The sequence below is a fragment of the Palaemon carinicauda genome, chromosome 1 (genome assembly GCF_036898095.1).
Source record: "Palaemon carinicauda isolate YSFRI2023 chromosome 1, ASM3689809v2, whole genome shotgun sequence".
NCBI lineage: Eukaryota > Metazoa > Arthropoda > Malacostraca > Decapoda > Palaemonidae > Palaemon > Palaemon carinicauda.
This window is the reverse complement of record NC_090725.1, coordinates 206,031,138-206,053,637: the sequence shown is the minus strand read 5'-3', so window position 1 is coordinate 206,053,637 and position 22,500 is coordinate 206,031,138. Positions and strand designations below refer to the sequence as shown.

The following is a 22,500-nucleotide window of genomic DNA, read 5'->3' as shown; positions in this document are numbered from 1 at the left end:
TTCTTTTTCTCATTTTTTTTTTCCTATTCTTTATGTTTCGCCATCTAGGTGCTGTTTCAGATGTAGGTGGCCCCCCTTCACCCCACCATCATAGTCGTACATTGGTGTCATTTGTCGAAGATATTCAACTACAAAAATATGAAAATTATCAACGCTGGTATTGTAACTGCACTGGGCTTAGATTTATATATATATGACCTCTTAATGATAAAAGATATCTATATAAACGGAGGTTATGTGCACAAAGATTTGCCTCAAGTAAGAAATTCTCTAATAGGAAATAATTATTTATAAAGTAATTTCTGTTTAGAAACGCCCTTTAACCATATTAACCATATTGCCCTACTAGTTTATAAACAGGCCAATAAAGACGGATCTGTCAGTGAGCAGAGACCATCGTGAACCCAGAAATCTCCCTATGAATAGTTCCTTATAAAGGAAGACTTCCACGTTAACTCCTATTTCAAAGTGTAGCATCTGTGGCTGAAGTTATTACTCTGAGACCTTGCAGAAGTTGCAGCGCGTGACATATAAACAGGCCCACTATACACCTCTCTGTTAAGCTGACATATTGTTATGGCACACTTTGTATCACACCGCCTCATTTCTTCCTTTCTTTGCTTGTCACTTTTTAGGAGAAACGTATTCGAATGTTCTATCATTCTTATTGTTCCAACTTTTTCGCCCTTTCCAAAAAATGTTTATTCTACTATATTTCAAATGATATAGGTTGAAATTTCTTTTTCGTGAGAAAGGCTTTCATGACTTGCAACGTCATGATTCTTCCACTAGATGCAATTTGTGTGATTGGAATTTACTGGATATATCAGTTCAAGGAACTATCCTTTTATATTTATTTTGCTTTGACATCCTTTCCATAAATTTCCATCAATCTATTAACTTGGCTTTTCATTTGCTTTGAAAATTACGTCAATATTCATTTTCTTCGTGTAACGCTAACTTGCATGATTATGTTCCTATTAAAAAATTAAGTATTTTTTTAACATAACTATACTGTTAAATATTTGCTTTAAAAAGATGGTAAATGCCTGGCAACCTTAATTCCGGATTTTTAGTTTTAAAACCGGATATATTGGCTTTAATGGAATGATATTACGGTCACCAACACATAAAAGATAATAACAAATTAAGGCAAAATTACGGTCGACTGTATTTTTCTGAAATATGGATGAGAACAGTATATTTATACGGAAAATATCCGATAAAAATACCGTTTTTTTTTTTTTAAACTCTGTACCTAGTACTTGAAGGTAGAGTGGATAATCATAATTATATTGATAACGTGCATACTTATGTGACATGTTCAAGAAATTTCAATAAGTTTATCTATTTATGTATGGTCCAGATAAACACAGTATTATGCAAAAAAGAGTATTGTTAATTATAACTTAAATGTTTTGAGAAATTACTATGATGTTAAGTTACCGATAGAATTATGTTTCCACTTAATACAAACTAGAAGTCTTCTGTCATTTCATTTCATCGTGACATCTTGTTCTTTATTAATTATATAATTTTCTTATGATGGCCGATGGTGTCTTCCCCAATGACGTAAAACAATGAAGCTACTCTCTTTGGTTATCTCTCTAATCATTTTGTGTGAAGATATGCAGATGCATTGCCATGGATAAGGTGGCAGTGACTTGGAAAATAATAGAATGTAGATATTCCTTAATATTATTGTTTTAATTGAGGAACTGTCTTCTAGATTTACGTATCAAGATTTTAAAATGTGTCGAAGCTTGTTATAAAAGGGATAATAGAATATACGGTACATTGCGTCACTAATCTATTAAACTGTTTATTTATTAACGATAGGGGACACTTCTTTGGTTTTTCTTTTGTTTGAATTGAAATTTTGACCCTTCGTTGCTTTTCATTTTCTTTGTCGGGGAATTTCAATCAAACTGAGGTATTACTGTAAGTCAAAGACTTCCAATTAAAAGTGATTAGTTAGTGTATTGGCTCCCTTGCCTTTTCCCATTTGATTTTAATCTATTTAATTTCTCTCGATATTTTTTATCCTCGTAATTTTCTCTTTCAATCATCTTTGAGTATCTCAGGTGGTTAACATGTTTAATTTCGTCAGCAGTTTTCTAAAAATTTATGCAATATTGTTTTCTATCCGGCTTTCGAATAGCGATTATTCGTCCATTGTAATGCTTTAGCAACACAGATGAAATTTAACGAAGAAGAAATACAAAACTAATTCATGAACATTTCCATATTTTAGGATGGTTGAAAATTCTTCTTCTGACCTGGTTTTCATAATTTTTTACCTCTATTTTGATCTATTTTATGTTTTACTATTTCGAAAGGTAAAATAATGTTTTATCCAGTTATTTAAAACAAAATGTTTATCTAAAATTTATTCTATTTTAATTTCTTTATTTTACATTCTAAAAAGAAGCGTCGTTACGATTCTCTCTCTCTCTCTCTCTCTCTCTCTCTCTCTCTCTCTCTCTCTCTCTCTCTCTCTCTCTCTCTCTCTCTCTCTCTCTCTCTCTCTCTCCATGATATTTGAATTCTTTTAAAAACACATGTGTTGAAACATCAAAGAAGAATAAATACACATTGTACTCCGTTTCAAACCGCCGTAATCTGATTTTTCCTTTCTTCTTCTATACTCCCCAGCAGTTTGATTTCTTCGCTTGCCAACACATGAAATCATTGGCACCACTTTCTAAAGCATTTATGTCCTTTTCAATTCATCTCGTGAGAGAATCTGAAAGTGAAATAAACGTTCATCCATCACTGTTGATATAACGTTTTCGAGAAGAATAACATAAGAGGGGGAATTTGAGAAAAGCAATTTCTTGTACACAAAATGTTTCGTTCTATCTTCGAAAATTTAACAATCGTCGACAACACGAGAAATCACCATGTCTGATTTCACTTCCTTATATTTAAAAAATAATGATGTTACAGAAATTGTAGAATTTTTGTCTTTTATAATCTTATTACGATCGGTGGATATATTCATGGCATATTTACCTTCTAGCGGGTTCTTGTAGAAATAATGGAGATAAAAAAACTTTCATTATGTCTTTTATGTGTTTTTAAGATAAATTTACTAATCCTTTAAAGGCTGAAGTACCCTTTACCGGTAAATAAATGTGAAAAAAAAAATCATTACTTCGAAAAACAGTACCAAACCAATTGCTGAGCTCCACTTACCTTTTTTTTTTTCTTTTTTTATTTGGTCACGAAACTTTTTTCATAAGATTTTTCAATCATTAAAGGAAATTTTCCCTTAAGCAAAGTTCAATTTAAGTGCTATAATATATGTAAAGTATGTAAAAAATATGCATTAACATTACAGTTTATATTAAGTTTACAATTAACACATAAAACACAAATTAGATTGAAAAACGACTAGTTAGTAGTTACTAACTTACTAAGGTGCCTTAAAGTTGACTGTACAACAGGAAATAAAAATTTACAAGTAAAGTGAAAAAAAAGATAGCATTACCAAAGAACCAAAAACACTAACAGTGGATCGAAATAAATAAGCATAGCGTAAAAGAAAACAATATATCCTCAAATTTACTGTACAACAGCACCACAAACATACAGTAGAAAAACATTTGCAAGTACAGTACAAAATCATCAAATTAACCATACTGCAGCAACACAAACACACCGAGGAGATCAAACTATTCAGGTACAGTAAAAAGATTTCAAATGACTGTTCTAATGCACATACACATACAGGAGATAAAAATATTCAAGTACAATAATAAACATTAGACTGACCCTACTAAGGCATAAACATATACAGCAAATAGAAATTTTCAAGTACAGTAAAAAACTATTAAAAAGTTGTATTGTATTAAAGCATAAACACATACATAAGATCAAAATATACAAGAACAGCACCATAAAAGTGACATTATACAAAAAAATAAATACCCGAGGCATGCCTTACCAAAAAGGAGAGATCACGTACTTTTCAGTGCTAGTATCACCTCTGCTATGAGGATGGGGAACTAGGACAAGAATCGACCCTACCATCTGGAAAGGAATGGAAAGGGATAAAGCAGTTCCTGGTATCATAAGCAAATGGACACTTATCAGGCAGTGCACATCCAGCACATAAAGTGGATCTCTTTCTTCCTGGAACACAGCTTACAAGTCTGCCTGTTGGGAACATAAACTGACATATGCTACTCGTTAGTGTTATACCACTGGGTTTTATGCGGTATGGAAGCTTTCTGTCTCCTCTGTGTCACTAGTATTTCCTTCCACTACAAAGAGAGACACATTACCAATTTTGCCGAAGTCTTCTGGCTTCTTGCAACATACGAGATGTCAATCTAGGAGGTATTGCGGGGCATGGTCTTTTCATTAAAGGCTTTACAGTCTCTCTTATACAAAGACCAGGCATTGCAAATCCAGTAGTCCTGGAGGTTCCAAATGAGCCTGATGTACCAACATCTTGCCCACGTAGGAACCTTGCAGAAGTGGATAAGCATGTCACTCTTGTCAATCCACTCATTTCCCAATTGTACTCCCTGATGACCCTAATACAGAGAACCTGCATCTTCTTGTTCTGCTACTTATCATAACAAATCACTGACTTCATTGGTGCAACCCAGCACCTGATGAAAGGACAGTGACAACACTGTCATCCTTTAGCATATGAAAGATCCCTCGGAACAGTAAACATCATGATACCCTGTCGGAATAGCCTTCTTATCCATTTCTTTGACAGATGTGATTGGAGGATAACCAATATTTTTGTTACTGGCAGTGCCCCCATATCTGCAATCAAACTGGTCCTTGAGGTACTCCATGAGACATATTGTTACGCCAATTGTACACATAGATAGCATGTGGTTTATTCAGTGTGTTGACAAGGGGGTTAAATATCTTATTGATGACCTGCAAGGTAGAATACTCCACTGAGACTCATGTAGGGTGGTTAAAGAATGTAGTTTCTCTCTGGTAGAGGAGCACGTTATGAATTATGAATGAAACCGTCAATGCCAGCCCTACAGAACAACTTTTATCTGGCTTGTCCAGCTTATTCTAAATGTACTGTCATAAGGATCCGGCCTTCATCGCTTTGCAGACCACCATGACTTCATCAAGCGACTGCATCAGTGTCTGAGCCACCTTCACAAACTCTGGTCATAGTATTGAAGAGTGGCCGAATCTTGAAGAATCAGTCAATTGTAGCCTGGCCATTACCTTTATTGTTGAAATGCATCAGGGATTGTATCAGCTGGATCATTTTAGACAACATTACATTAGCTACTTGTTGCATCCATTGTGATCAGTAATCCTTGATGCTAGGCATATGTACGATGCCCATGTAAATGATGCTAATGAACACTAACATTCCAGGAATGCCACTTGGAAAGGTAATGTCAGCATCTTTCTGCCTTGCAATGAGGGTTTTCAGGTAAATAGTGTCCTTTAAAACATAATAGGAAGCTCTGGGTATACTTGTATAGGGAACAGCTGGTTACTGGGGAATAGTGAACAAAGTCAAGTACCTCAAGGTGGCTGACGTCATCCTCCTTTCAAACCCAGTCCTTAAATTTGTAACCAGTTCTCTCCACCATCCTCAATTGTGGTGCCGGGGTGTCTCCTTCATCCTTGGAATGGGTGTCCAATTCTGGGAGGTTCTCTGGCCTCACACAGATCACAAAAGTTGTTGAAAGAAGTCAAGGTAAGTTGTATCAAAATACAAATTATGCAGGCTATGTCTATAAACACATATAGCAACTTTATGACGGCTAATCTTTCAGTTAGCGATAGAAATCAGCCATTTCAATTCACCAGGTGAAGGTTCGGGTACAGCTCCTCCTCATTTATATCCATGTCGAAACTGGATTCGATGTTTTAATCATTAATAGTTTCTAGGTCATCATTGACTTCAATCTGACTCTTTATAGCCGTAATTATGGGACACCTTCTTGGGCTTGGCACCATTGGTTTAATAAAAACATGTACTTTGAAGCGAAAAAAACAACAAAACATTCGTTACAGTTATTATTGCTATACTGAAAGTGAACAGGAAAGCAATATATATCACTAGATTGGCATAACTCAGCAAATCCTTCAGCATATTTACTATAAAACCAGCAGTAATTCAATGCAAATATGTCCCATGTAACACACAATGCTAATTAAGCCCTGTATAAAAACATCAATTACATAATAAATATGCATTACAGCTCAATATATATATATATATATATATATATATATATATATATATATATATATATATATATATATATATATATAAATATATATATATATATATATATATATATATATATACTGTATACATATGAATATATATATACATATTTATATATATATATATATATATATATATATATATATATATATATATATATATGTATATGTATATATACATATATACATATATATACATATATATATATATACATATATATATATATAAATATATATATATGTATATATATATATATATATATATATATATATATGTGTGTGTGTGTGTATGTATATATATATATATATATATATATATATATATATATATATATATATATATATATATATATATATACATATATATATTCATATCACTATGCTAGTTTAACATGAAAAAATTCAAAATATTTCAACTATATCAAATCAAAGATTCAATGTATATGTGCACTATGTGGCATATAATAAAGCCCCATAGTGAAAGTACATATCTTCCTAAATTTTGCTAAAATCCACATTTTTATAACAGAAAATTCAATACAAAGCTAGCATAACATAACAACAGTTGTAAAACATATCCAAAATGATAATCTATAATTCAATATAAATGTGCATAATATAGCCTCCAATGAAGCCATATGTACTAAGTGGATATATCCCTATTTTTTTTTTTAAAGTGACACTTTTGCAGTAAGAAAAATACTCAACAAAGCACCATATATCTCAAAAGATTTCACTATACTGATCTATGATTTAAAATGAATGTGCAGCGCGTGGCTCACAATGAAGGCCCATATACAAAATGTATAAGTTATCAATATGAAAATAACACTCATAATAAACGGACACTACGTCCTATAATTTATTGTAAATGCGCACAATGTATGCCACAATGAAGGCCAATTGTTTCCTCAAGTTTGGACAGGTCAGCCCCTCAGGGACTAGTGTTGTTTCTTGTACTCCGGTTGGCTCAGCCCACCAGGGACTGGCCTGGTTTCTCATAGACCAGAAATAAATTCCTTGTGGGATTTAGACCATGTGTACGAGGTTACTTCTGTTATATGATTTTGTGTTTCATACAAACAGGAAACACAATCATTTAGCTATACTTTGTTAAGTTTACATACATTTGCCATAATCAAAGGTAGTGTAAGCTGACAGAAAGCATGATAAATTTTCGGCAGATGTTTGTGCTAGAAGGGTTAAGCATACACTAACTCCCATTGCCTTTGTTTCCTTATAGCACGATCTAATTCACCAAGTAGAGACTTGCAGTGTACCCCTATTGACTGAAACCAAAAGGCATAATGTATGTCATATAGGTTGCATTCATTACACTTGTAAAAATGGCGAAAACTGCATCCCGTATCGGCTACTTGCCCGCTAAAAGTTCAAGTCATTAGAAAACATATTTCCATTAACGTTAGCACTGATTGAATTTAAATGTTTTGTGCTTAAAACCATAAAATATTTTGCTTTCACTAATGCAGAAGGCAATTTGAAGTAAACTAATAAGTCGAAGTACGATACTTGTTGCTGTTTGACAGAACTTAGTTTAATTGATAATTGTTTATTTACACTATCTCTATTAAGTAATAAATAGAAAGATAGCACCGAAAAAGTTTCATCACACAAAGAATTCAGAGTTCATTTATTTTTCATGGTAATATTTTACACTAAATAAAATAGATAAATGATGTTTGTAAGTTACCTATCAAATTAAGTTTGAGAAGTTGAATAATTCTGTTCATAAACGAAAATATCTTTAACTTTCAGAAATATTTTGTAAAATAAACCTAAATGTGTGAGAGGGGAAAAATAATTTCCATCCTGTGACAAGAATTCCGTACTTAGGAAAAAATTCATATAACAATTTTTTTCAGAATAGATCATATTGTAGTAAAACTAGTGAGTATGGAACGACAATTGCACCTTATATTATACAAATTGATTGTTCATAATTACAAAGATGTAATCACAGAGAGACCAGCATGATTCTGCAAACATATAAAAAGGTATTACCACGTACAGCCTGTTACTTCGACATACCAACTATTAAAACACCCAGTTATATAAGAAAAGGATATCACTGATATCGTTTTCAATATCAACATTGATACCACGTCACCGAATAATTATTGATACCAGATTCTTATCCTGTCCATTAATGGACATCTATATTATTATTTCCAATATACAGCTAAATTGGAGATAAAATATAAATTTGAAAAAGGGTAATGAGAGCATGGCTTTATGGAAGAAAGTGATATAATGATCTATTGAAAAAGAATAAGTTACAGGTCCTGCCATTCTTTCTTGTTTTAACATGTTACTGTCGTCCCATTTATTTCTCATCTGTTTTGCTTTTTAAGGAATTATTTAGTTTTCATGAAATAAGAAAAGAAATTTCATACCACTTACAATACAAATGGTATAATAGAGTAAATCAATTTATCGTTGAGAAACCTGGGGCAACAGTATCTATACCCAGTTTTGGCTCAAAAGATTCAAGCTGTCTGTCTCCTTTCCTAGTTTATTTAGATATGTTGAGGTTAGTAATTAATTCAATGTCATGAATACTTTCTAATGCGCTCGCGATTATAGATTTAAATATATCACTTCATTTCTTTCTCTTTTTTCTCTTTCTTCATGTGAGTATTCTTCTCAATTCATCAGTGATCATGAAATGCCTCAAAAGTTGACACATATCAAGTCTCTTAATGTTTCATTGTCGATCTGGCATAACCTGACAACTTAATATGGTATCTTTCTCAGAAAGCAAGATACTTTGCCTCTTGATGTGAAAGAACTTTGCACTATCGTTCAAGATTAGTTTTAAAATTTTCATATGCGTAAAAGATTGGTTTGTCTATCGACATATATAAAAACATTCCCAGTTGAGAACCTACTTAACGCTAAAGTAGTGAAAGTAGTAGAAAAAATGTGGCAGCAGTCTCGAAGTAAGAAGCGAGGTAGGAGGAAAGATAGAAGGATAAAAAGTGTTCAGATAGGAACTGGAAGGTTCTACATAGACCCTTTAGTAATGACCAAGGTGACAACAGCAAACTTCGTGTAACTAATACTATCCAATTAGAGATAAGAAATTCCACATATTTATCTGCTCATTTGCTTTTGTAATGCAAATTTAGAAATTGTAAAGACGTCATAGACTTCCGTTATTTTAGTTTCTGTGGCACTTTTTTCCCTATTATTTCTGTGTTTAAGCAGTTTTCTTAGAAAGTACAAGCTTCTTTTTAGTTTTGTGTAGAAGTGTAATCATTCATTACGATAGTAGTGCATCAGGAAGGCATGATAATGGTGTTTAGACATTTATTACAATGCGTGAGAGGGCTGTTAGGTGATATCTGAGAGGCGAGGTAAATGTAACTAACATTATTTCAACAGATCATGGGTTTATATACAAGCCTTTCCAAGCAGGAACGTCACAAAGATTCAAGCAGTATCATTCATGAACAGGCTGGTTTAAACAGGTTGTTATCAGTGCAATGGTGAGTCGTATATCCAAAAAACAGAAATACTGTTAAAGTGTACGAGCAATTGAGATGCATTGTAGGTGGGTCATATTGCTGGAGATACGCAGGTTTAAGGCGATCAATGAAGACCCAGTCTACCTTGCCACAAATGTTAAGTAAGAATACCTTCTTTGTTTGACGGATCACGAGTAAAGGGCCTGTGTAAAGGGGCGTTAGCATAGGTTTGCTGATGTAGTTGCTCAGGAAAACGTGCACTGCCTTATGCAAATCTGTCGATATGTGTCGCTTTGCTGGGGGTTTGTAAGTCTGGCAACATTGAGTAAATTTTCCTACAACATGTCGTAGGTGCTAGAGATTGTCGGAGAAGGTTGTTGCTGGGAAAAATTGGGTAATGATGTGCCACGAGGACCCAAGAAAGCTAAGTAAGCCAGTTGGAGTCATTGCATTAGGACATCAAAGCTGCTTTGATGGTCGGCGGCATGGGGAAGTTCTAAATGGCTGCTACCCTCTAAGGGGATGGGCTGGACGCCTTCAGGAGTGATGCGATGCCCTAAGAATGATACTTCGCTGGCGGCAAAAGTACACTTCTCCTAAAGGACTACAAGGCCGTTCTGTTTTAGGAGATCGCACAAGATGCATAGGTGATGGAGGTGTTCCTCTTTGGAGGAAGAGAACACAAGTGTGTCGTCCACGTAACATACACAGAAGGGAAGGTCCTGTAAGATGCCCTCCGTTTATCGTTAAGAAGTGGCAACAGCATTACAAGGGCCGAAGCAGGAGTAATGGAAGGTGTATATACCAAAGGGCATGGTTATGGTGGTCTTGGGGATGTCTTCTAGGTTAATGGGAACTTTATAATATCCTTTTAGGAAGTCAAGCGTGGAGAAAACCTTTTCTCTGTGCAAGTAGGAAGTCACATCGGAGATGATAGAGAGGGGTTAGTGATCAGGTTCTATCTGCATGTTTAGACAGTTGTAATCCCCACAAAGGGGTAGGGAGCCACCCTTCTTCAGGCCATTTTTTTCCATTTTGGAGAATGTTTGTTTGGCAGCTGCCAAACCATCCTATGCCAGACGCCTGAATCTGGTGAACACTAGGGGCCTCGTCATATTGATAAGTTGATAAATACTGTGTTTGGTGGAAACCGTGTGTGTTTGGTGAAGTTCTGGACAGAAGACTTCAGGGTACGATATGAGGATGCGTGTGTAGGCATCTGTGGGTGTGCTGATTTGGAGAGCATGGTCGGAGGGGCTTGGTTGGAGAGGTTACGATGAGTAAGTCTGTGTTTACCTACATTATATAAAAAGAAAAGATCAGTGACATGGGAGGCCACTGCCACAAGCGATGGCCTACTTACATGTTTTTTTGGCCACTGATAACCGTTCGGACATTTCTTCCCAGCAACCCCGTATCTGGTGTGGTAGTAGCATAACGGCAGTCAATGGGTGTCAGTAAGTGATTTTAGAGGTCGTTGGTTTGGGTGTAAGTGCTGAGTGCTAGGTGGCATTTTGACTTCTGCGGCACGTCACAGGGTCGCCATCTGTGTCATACTGCATACATGTAAGCTTCAGTCGATGTTGAATAGTTGTCCAATTCCTTAGGAGTAGAGGTGTTGATGGAGATCTTGAAGTTGCTGAAATGATTGTCGATAAGGGCGTCGAATTTGGTTATCAGGTCCTTCATGAGCAAAATACCAACATCGGGTGTGGTAGCGAGTACAGGTTTAGGTGGGTGTCATACCCAAAGGGTACGAAGTAGGTTCACCTCACGAGAAGAACCGTCTGCTGTGGACTGTTGGCAAGCAATGCTGGTCATTTCCCTGAGTGCATGTGAAGCCTTTTGGTCCCACAGTGGTTGTTGAGAAAAATTTTGGCTATCCAGGTTGCTGGTAATGGCAAATACTGTTCCAGAAAGTATGTTTTAAGGGCGTCATACACACTCTTGGTCACAAAGACAATCGGAGATTTCCGGGAAAGTTTCCTCCAGGATCGCCGCGAGAACATAGTCTGCTTTGATGCTTGACTGAGTCATGGCCTTGATGCAAAATTGAGCTAAGGCACGAAGGGCGGCAGTATCATTGAGGCAGCATGTGTCGAAGTTGTACGTTCGGTGGGCGGCCTCTTCAAACAGTAAGGCACGACAGTGAGGGGGAAGGCAGGAGGGAGAAATTCCTATCGTGGTCTCCAACTGTGCTAGAATGCCATCATGTGATAACTGAGAGGCAAGGTGAATGCAACTAACTTTATTTCAACGGATTTTGGGTTTATAAGCAAGCCAGTCCAAGCAAGAACGACACAAAAATTCAAACAGAATCATTCATGAACACGCAGATTTAAACATGTTGTTATCAGTGCGGGCTGAGCTATATATACAACAAATAGAAATGCCGTTACAGTTTATGAATGTGTGGGAAACACGTGCAGTACAACAGTGAGCTAAGGAGGATGATACATTATTTGCATGTGGGTACATAGTGTCCTAACCCTTGCATTTTGGACAAAATAGACAAGTTAGGTTTGGTGTTCAGATATAGTCCAAGTCACAGCAAAAATCACCTTTATATATTAAAGATCAAATATCTAGCTGTATATATATATATATATATATATATATATATATATATATATATATATATTTATATATATATATATATATATATATATATATGATTTTGCACATTTATATTCATTTTTTGTATTCGTATAAGCATATATTATACACCTCTTGATATCTGAATTCTCTCTACCTCGGGATCAGAGACCCAAGGGGGAATCAACTTAATGATGATAGAGAATTGAAAGTGGGCCAAAGAAACTGAGGTCCCATTGACTTATCCACTCTTTATGGCTGAGTGCCTAAGTCAATGGAACCTCAGTTTCTTGGGCCCGGGTTCGAATCCCTGGCCACCCAGAAGCTGTTATAATTAAGTTGATTCCCCCTTGAGTCTCTGTTCCCGAGGTAGAGAGAATCCAAATATTGAGAGATGTATAGTATATGGCTAATATGTATATATATATATATATATATATATATATATATATATATATATATATATATATATATATATTTATATATATAAATATATATATATATATATATATATATATATATATATATGTATATTATATGTATATATACATATATATACAGTATATATATACTGTATATATATATATTTATATATATATATATATATATATATATATATATATATATATATATATATATATATATATATATATATATATATATTCATATACCCTATATATATATTTATATATATATAGATAGATAGATAGATAGATAGATAGATATATATATATATATATATATATATATATATATATATAAATATATATATATATACATATATATATATATATATATATATATATATATATATATATATATATATATATATAAATATATATATATATATATATATATATATATATAAGTTCAGTCACGTTCAGCTGTCCCCGTCCTTCAGTTAGGGGGGAGAGGAGTAGTCATACCTTGATGAGAGGGCGTTGCATGTGCGTGTGTGTGCATATCTAAAAGTAATTTTATCCGTCATTTTTAGCGGGTAGCCTACGGTAGTTTTGAATTATAGAAAAGCGATAATGAACCTTCGTTCTTGGATGATAGCTGGCATAACTTTTGAGGAAAATCAGGTTTAAAAAGAAAAGATACAATTGAAGGATTGTAGTTGAGTTTTCACATACATTAGGTATACGGGTTTGAATTAGTACTCGTAACTATATAAAGTGTGTAATCAAGTTTGCAAAGTAAATCGGTTTTTAATTATGATAAAATTAAAGAAAAATAAGAAATATGCAAGGAAGGAATTTTCCACTAACTACTATTTTCCAGTTACTTTACTGATTGGTCATTTGCAGTACATATATTACAAGTTGGTTTGTCATAGAATGGAGGAACTGCCAGACTTGAAAGGATTAGCGTAAATCTGAGGATACTAATGGGGGTGACTTCAAGATGTACGGAAAGCAATTAGCGGTTCACCTCGATCTGTGATGTATGTTTGGTCGAGGGAATGTGTGAGAGTATTATTAGTTCTACTGTATAAACGTAATGATGATAGAGAAGGCTTAATGACTTTACACAGTGTGCCCTGGATTCTGTATTAAAGAATTTTAATTGAGATATGTAACGCAGGGATTGATAGGATAAAAATCTTGCAGGTTTCTACAAGAAAGAATGGTACATAGAACAAGTGTTAGTAATAAAACTATTATTATTATTATTATTATTATTATTATTATTATTATTATTATTATTATTATTATTATTATTATTATTATTATTAGGAGGAGGAGGAGGAGGAGGAGGAGATCTGACTGATTGCAATAACTACAAAGGACTCATACTTACGTCAGTTGTCATGAAAATATATAGTATGCTTGTTCTAAAGAGATTAGAGAGAAAGGCTGGGAAATGAACAAGCAGGATTTAGAAAACATAGAAGTTAGAATGACCAAATTTTCCTTTTAAGAAATGTTGTACAATAATGTGTAGAATATAGAAATCCACTTTTAATAGCATTTGTGGCCAATTTCATGGAGAGTCTTGCGTTATTATGGAGTTCCTCTTAAATATATAAATTCTATTAAGCCTGTTTATGAGCATAGCAAGTGCAAAGTTAGTATTAGTGGAGTCCTATCAAATGAATTTCCAGTGAACCTTGGAGTACAAATAAGGGTTATGGACGAACCTCTAGAGATTGTTAATGTATATAAGAGCTTAGGAGAGACAGTGTTTCCCCAGGACATGAGACCAAAATTAAAATAAGGATAGGCATGGGACGAAGAGATTTTGGTAAACAAAATGGGATTATGAAAATCAAAATGCCACTCTCTCTAAAAAGTATCTAATCAAATGGTCTTACCAGTAATAACTTAAGCATCAGAAACTTAGAACCTTACTAAAGTCTTAGAACATAGGCTGGTTACAACTCAAAGGGCTGTGGAAAGAATAATCATGGGATTAACACTAAGAGACAGAAACAGAGCAACATAGATACAAAAACAAACTAAAATAGAGGATATTACAACACGTGAGAATAAGAAATAGACACGGGTAATACATATAATAAGAATGACCGATAATAGAGAGCATTAAGAATAACATGGTCCCTAAGAGATTGAAAAAGAGGCAGGGGATGGAAGAGAAGACGATGTATTAAAGAACTAAAAATGTTTGTGGATCTGAACTGGCATAGAAAAACCAAAAACAGATGCAAGTGGAAGGATATGTCAGAGGCCCTTGTACTGCAGAGGACTTGTAGACATTGATGATAATAATGATGGATACTATATATTATCAATAAAAAAAATACATTGATAACGTACCAAGATAACCTAATTAGTTTTTATGCGAGTAAGTATATGATTTCAAAGGAAATAGTTTCCCTATTATTGTACAAGTTGTTACGTAATCACTGTAAAAAAGTAGACGTGACATCGAACAGTCGTAAGTCGAATGTGTCGTATGTGGATGACTACCTGTATACATATTTCTATGCATATGTATGTATCTCTCTCTCTCTCTCTCTCTCTCTCTCTCTCTCTCTCTCTCTCTCTCTCTCTCTCTCTCTCTCTCTCTCTCTCTCTCTCTCTCTTTCTGTACATATACATATATATATATATATATATATATATATATATATATATATATATATATATATATATATATATATTCATATGTATATGTATATATATATATATATATATATACATATACATATATATATATATATATATATATATATATATATATATATATATATATATATATATATATATATATATATATATATACACAGTATATATATATATATATATATATATATATATATATATATATATATATATATATATACATATGTATATATCAATGAATATATATATATATATATATATATATATATATATATATATATATATATATATATATATGTATGTATGTATGTATATAAATACACTTTAGCAATATGTGAGTATATATTTTGATAAATAAAACCGTAATTTTCCGTTATAGTATGTGACTTTTACATCTAGATTTATCTTTTTTTGAGAATTCATAAAGGAGATTTATGATTAATCAATTTATCGACAATAAGTTGATGATGGAAAATAAACTACTTTAGCAAATGTTGAAAACTAACAATAGTTATATCTAAAAGTTATATTGGGGTAGATTTTGAAGTAAGAAGTAGAAACATATACAGTATTATCATAAACATGAATGTGTATTAGAAATATATTGTTGATTATTCTAATTTATAGATCCAAGAAGGAGCCTATTCTGTAATGGTTAATAATTACTTTAGGGATAGATTATAATGAATTAACCTCAAATAACCTCAGATTCCTTCTAAAACACTGTGGTTTAAACATTTATTAACTTAAAATGCAGATATAGTCAAGTAATGTTATAGTTGTAGCTGGCACTCATAGGTATACTAATTCTTTGTAAACAAATTCCATTATCAAATGCAACATGGTTAGGATTAATAAAAAAAACAGCCATCCATACGTGCAAATATTTTTCATGTACATACATCAATATACGTTTTAAAAGCTAGGATTTACAATTGCTTGTATTTCAATGTAAGACCAAAGATATAATAGGCCTATGGTTGGAAGAAGCCCATCGTATTAATATATACTTCATATTTCATGTTAAATTGTGCTCATTGTCGAGTTAAAACCAGCAAATAATAATGTAGTAATTTGAATCTAAAGCATATTTATTTTCATCAAGCATAAAGTTGAACCGACTTCCAACATTGTAATGAATTACTTTTAGTAAATATTACTAAGGAAAAATTACCCCTTGGAAAGTGTCTTTTTCCTTATAGTAGAAAACAAAGGAATTACTGTAAAGCTACATTGTAATCAAAGAGTAAAACTTCGGGCAAGTTTGATTTGTGGCACTAGGAGTTTAGTGAAGTAATTTTTAGTCTAAAGGTAAAACATTTATATGAGAAAAAGCATCAGATAGACATAAAAATATATAATGATGACGTATATTTTGATAAAAACACTTCCATTACAGGAAGCAAGATTGATTAAGAAAAATAAGCTGCAAGCGGAAGAGACTTGATAATCTTCTAAGGTGAGAGTTATATTCATTTGATTCTTTCAAGAATTTTAGCCTAATTCATAAATTTAATTGAAAGACTGTAAACATATTTTTCCCCATTTTGACACATAAGTTTGGCATATGCAATTATTGTGTGATAATAATGATGTAAAAATTTTGGATATCAGAATATGTTAAGGAAAAAGATATAGGCCCAAAGTCTAAAGACTGGTATTGCTGAATTATAAGAAAAAAAATAAATGTCATACTTATGTGATGACGAGAAAACAAAATGCTATTCAATATGACATAATGATATACTTAGGCAATATTATTAACTTGAAAAGCCACATAGTTTCTTGCAATAATGGTACTAAAATTATAAATCATTGGATTCTCCTTCGCATAATTTAGTTAGATTGTCTTCATATGACATTTTCAGTTTAGCGTGTTCATTTTATTTCCCATAAGAAATTAGAATATGGAATTTCAGTTGTTTTTAATTCTGTCGTTAGTGCCTTGTTTTAAAGATTAATTAGGAACATTAAGTTATTATCTATTTAATTGTCTTATCGATGCCGTATCCACTTGATTTATATTAAGTTTGAAATAATGAATGGAGATAATATTGTGGGTGTGAGCCACACTCCTGATAAGGTAGTTTAATTTTTGTTACGCATTGATTTTGCAGGTAAAAAAACTGTGGTAGACCCATTAATTGATGAATAACCGTGAATAGAAATATAGTTTAATGAAAGAAATCTAACTGCCAACTTGTACTATTATACTGTACATTACCTGCTAACATTATATTAAGAGTTGCCCGATTATGTTGTATATTAAAGGTGTAATGGAAACTAGTCATACGTCTTTAATTGCTCTAATTAAAAGACAGTTCATCTGAAGTAAATATGACTCTAAACTAGTGCTCCATATTTGAGATGTAACGAAACAAACCATCACTTCCAAATTGAAGCAGTTGTAAATATATTTTGAAGTAGATTTGATCACAATTAGAAATAATGGTAAAGGATTGCTACATAAGGCGAGCTGAAGAGCCTTTATTACAAGGTTCTCATATGGTATGTCTCATTCTATATTTATTGAGCAATTTATCAGAATTCATGTGTATTTTGTAATCATTTCAAGGTATGGATTAAGTTTTGAATATTTTCTTTTTCTTCAATTATCAATTGCAATTGGATATAATGGCCGTGGCTAGGAGAAGTAAGATTGAAAGAAAGATTTATATAACTTGGATTGGGGTAAGTTTCCCTTGGACTAAGTTAGATTGGAGATTTTACTCAAAGAAGGATCATCTCTCACTTTCGGCGTGATTTTCAAAATTCTACCTAGTGCTTCCAGACTAGCCATCGCGGTTGTGCTTATGCATGTGCATAAAACTCAAAGTAACAGATGATTCACAGTTGAAATGAACCCTAAAGGAGAAATGAAATGTCTAGTTTCTGCTCCACGACTTCGTCCAAAGCACTTATATAACGATTCAAATTTTCACAAATATATGATACAGTGTCATCTTTCAGTGTCAGCTACAGTATGTCATCTGGAAATCTTCAGTTGTTAAGATAAGGTCTCCCTGTCTAACTCTCTTCTAACATAAGATTCATCTATTACTTTTCTCTGAAAGGGCTTTCATTAGTGCTGAGGTTTCGACAGAATCAAAAGCTTTTTCATAATATGTAAATTCCATACATAGTAGTTTGTCAAACTTGGTTAATTTTTCCTTTAGCTGGTTAATTACATAGATATGATCAGTTGTTGAACACCCACTTCTAAGGCTTGCCTGCTCTTTTTCTTTAGCCTAATATGATCTTCGTAAATATTTCATATATATATGTATGTATATATATACACATATACATACATATATATATATATATATATATATATATATATATATATATATATATATTTATATATATATATATATATACATATATATATGTATATATATACATATATATATATATATATATATATATATATATATATATATATGCCGAAGAACCACAAGGAAAATGAAAATATGAAAGATAAGATTAAGTCCTGACTAGTTTCGTGATACTTCTTTAGAGTACTGACTTAATCTTATAATTCATATTTTCGTTTTCCCTGTAGTTCTTCTGCATATGAGCATCCCTATTCCCTGTGATTTTTACGCATATATATATATATATATATATATATATATATATATATATATATATATATATATATATATATATATATATATATATATATACATACATACATATATATGTATATAAAATTATTGGGAGGCAATTCTCAGGATTTTTGTGGCTCCCTTTTAGTGAATTAGCATAATAATGAAGGACTTCCAAGCTCTATGCATGGAGCAGTCATGTAAATATATGTTTAAATTTCAGCAAGTTTTCGTACTATGAAATCTCCTCCATCTATTATTGTATCAATTATCCGGCCATCTTCTCCAGCAGCTGTATCTCTTTTCGTGCCTTTGAATGCTTTCTTCACTTTCAAACCTTTTATTGGATTTGAGTCTAATTTTTTGTGAGCTAATCTTGCTAAGTATTAAAGAACAAGAAAAAAGGAAAAGTAGCATGGTAATGGCCTGGCAATTGATAGAGGAGATTTAATAGTAGTGAAACTCACTCAAATTTACACCAAATGTCTGCTAGAATGCTCTATACCTACTTCTTGGAAAAACTTTATCATTCATTATACTAATTCACAAAAAGGGAGACAGAAAATCTGAAAATTCTCCGCCCAATAAGTTTATCTCCGTAATATATAAGATATTTACAAAGATCACATTAGTTCGAATAGAAAGACAGTTGGACTTTAATCAACCAAGAGAACAAGTAGGATTTATAAGCAGGTGTTCCACAACTTACCATATGCATATAATTAACCAGCTAATGTAAAAATAAACAGAGCATGACAAACCATACGATACCATATAAATATTATAGTATAGGTCAGCCATTTCTCACGGATGTTTAAAACAATCCATAAACAAAAGATTATTGAATAAAATCGTTCACGGAACCCCGGTTGGGAATGGCTGAAGCGAGTGGATGAACTTATCTGAGGCCTTTGCCTTGCAGTGGACTAGTTGCAGCCTATATATATATATATATATATATATATATATATATATATATATATATATATATATATATATATATATATCAAGAAAGGGTGCATATCTTAATTTCAGATCTGTCCAACCTATATATTAAAGCACTATCTTAAGTTGTTTGCCACCACTCTTTCCTTCTTTTTTTCCTTTACTCCTTAAAGGTGGCTTATGTTTTATCATTACAGACCTTGGCTTTATGTTGCTATAAATTAAGTAAACTTGTAAAATTTTATATCAAGTATTGCTTTACAATTGTAACTTGCTTTATTACAGTTGACACAGTTTATTATAATAATCTGAATAATACAATCTTTGCGGACAAATATTAATGTTTTTATTGAGTCCTGGGTTGCTTATAAATCTAAATTCAACTTTAACAAATTATTGTTTTGAAAGAAAAGGTAAAATGAAACAAACGCGTTGATGTAAATAGTTGTAAGTTTAGTTTAGTATATTCTTTACTTAAATGGACAGTCAAATAACATTTTTATTCTGGAAGAATAATGTTTATCTTCGACTTTGTTTCATATCCAGTTATTGTCAGTTGAATTTCTTGTTCAAACAATACTTTTCTACTCTATTTTAAGTAATATGGGAGGTTTGTTTCTCCAGATTTGGTATCCCATGTAACCAACGTAACAAACAGCATGGAAGGGACGTCCAGTATGCAAAGCTGTAGATTGCCATTCAAGTGGGCAAAAAATAAAAATAGAAAAGAAAGATGTTGAATCAAGGTCTCTCGATTTGTAAAAGCTGTAGGTTTTCGTAAGAGGGGGCTCACCATAAACATATGATCCGTCTTATCAAGTAATAGTAAATTACCTTATCCTTTTCAAATTCTGACTTTAACTCATCAAAACAGAAAGGATCTTGTAAACAGCGAATGTAGATAGAAATTCCCATGTCAGTTTAGCGTAGGGGAAGCAAATGTGGCTTTGTAACTGCTCCAACAAAAATGATGATATTTATCATCCCATTTGTGAGAAGATAAGTATATTCAGAGATTTATTCAATAAGCATTTCTTCCTTTTTCTCTGTTGACAGGCAGACCAGTGAACGAGAGCGAGGGGCCGCTGGGTCTCCACTAACCACGCAGTTTAGGAATGGGTCCTATTACTCCTCCAGTCACTCAATGATCAGCAATACAAGTGGAAATCAAGTCTGAATGGACAACTAACGGTCTCAACATTATCCACCTTGGGTTACTGCCTTTGGCAGGTTGAAACTTCGTTTTTAGGGTATTCATAAGGCCTACGTAGATAAATCTAAAGAACAACGGATTTTAATGTGTATTTGCGAGGAGACCAGGTGTTTTATTACACGGTCAGGTTTGGTCATGAAAGAAATTTAACAGATCGTGCTCTGTAATTTTCATCATTGTTCAATGTAAATATTTACCGTTTGACTGCAGCATGGTTTGTTGCATTTCTTATACATATAATCGGCTGAATTGCTGCTTGATTTTTAGTAATGTTCCACAATTATTCTGTAAACAGGACATTCCATGTACTGTACATTTGTTTTTGTACAGATGAAAGCGAATTGATATAATATAAAATGTATAGTTGTAATGGGAATGGGAATTAACGTGATTCTCAGCTACTCCAAAACCAATGCTGATTTCTTTAAAAGTAGTATGAGGTTTGATGGAAGATGTGCTTATTGAAAATTAGGAATAAGTTTTAGGACCAGTGAACGGTGATACATCCGTTGGCTATTCACGGTTTAAATGAAGTTGTCAAGCATCAAAAATTCTCTTTGACTTAATCGTCTAAAAGTGAAATGTGAAAAAAAACAATGTGAAGATTCAGTGATGTTAAGAAATCGAGTAGACTAGATTTAGAAATAAACAAAGAACATCCGGTGATTAAAATGGGCGATTCTTCATGTTTATAGCTAGAGGAAGCTACGGACTTCCCACAAGAGAACAAGTAATTGAAGAACTTCCCCTTCCCCTATATGTGGTTACATATCATACGGTAATCTGTGTTTCTGTGTACGATGAGGCTTGCATCATTTTCGTCTCTGGATAAATCTGTAGGCCAGTAAGTGTTTGCAATATTAAGTTAAGATAGCATGGTGATACTATTTCTTTATTTCAAGAATTGTCTATGTCGTTCTGAATGACTGATGCTCCAATATTTTTGTTTCATTCATGTCTTCTAATCAATTTTCAACAAGATGCCTGTCATATACAACAGATAGTGTGATCAATTTGTGATCCAACCTTTCTATGCTTGCACCCATCTCAGCTGATATTAACCCTATCTATAGTAACTTGTCTCCGAAACAGGTCCTTTAATTTCAAGCTTTCCGAAATAGTGTAAGTGACAATGCTTCATTAACAAAGCCTTTCAGCGGTCTAAAAGTAGCTGAAACCTAGGCAATGTAATACTGAAATGATTTTGTTTTTAGCTCTATTTATGTCTTTTTCACAGTATAGTTACACAAGATCTTGAAACGCTGAGGTATTTCAGATTCCCACAATTCCCAACCAAAATTATTCAAAATTTATCAAAAATCAAT

The 22,500-nt window shown here is 32.8% G+C and overlaps 1 protein-coding gene across 1 annotated transcript in view; it reads left to right on the top strand.

Moving 5' to 3' along the window:
• LOC137653621 (adipokinetic hormone/corazonin-related peptide receptor variant I-like) overlaps positions 1 to 22,500 on the top strand; it is a 499,465-nt gene that overhangs the window by 476,940 nt on the left and 25 nt on the right. Inside the window, exons 8-9 of the mRNA XM_068387185.1 lie at positions 16,806 to 16,865; positions 21,019 to 22,500. The exon at positions 21,019 to 22,500 is cut by the window's right edge and continues 25 nt beyond it. Of these exons, the coding sequence (XP_068243286.1) occupies positions 16,806 to 16,818 (13 nt within the window). The 3' untranslated portion in view covers positions 16,819 to 16,865; positions 21,019 to 22,500. The remainder of the gene's footprint in view (positions 1 to 16,805; positions 16,866 to 21,018) is intronic.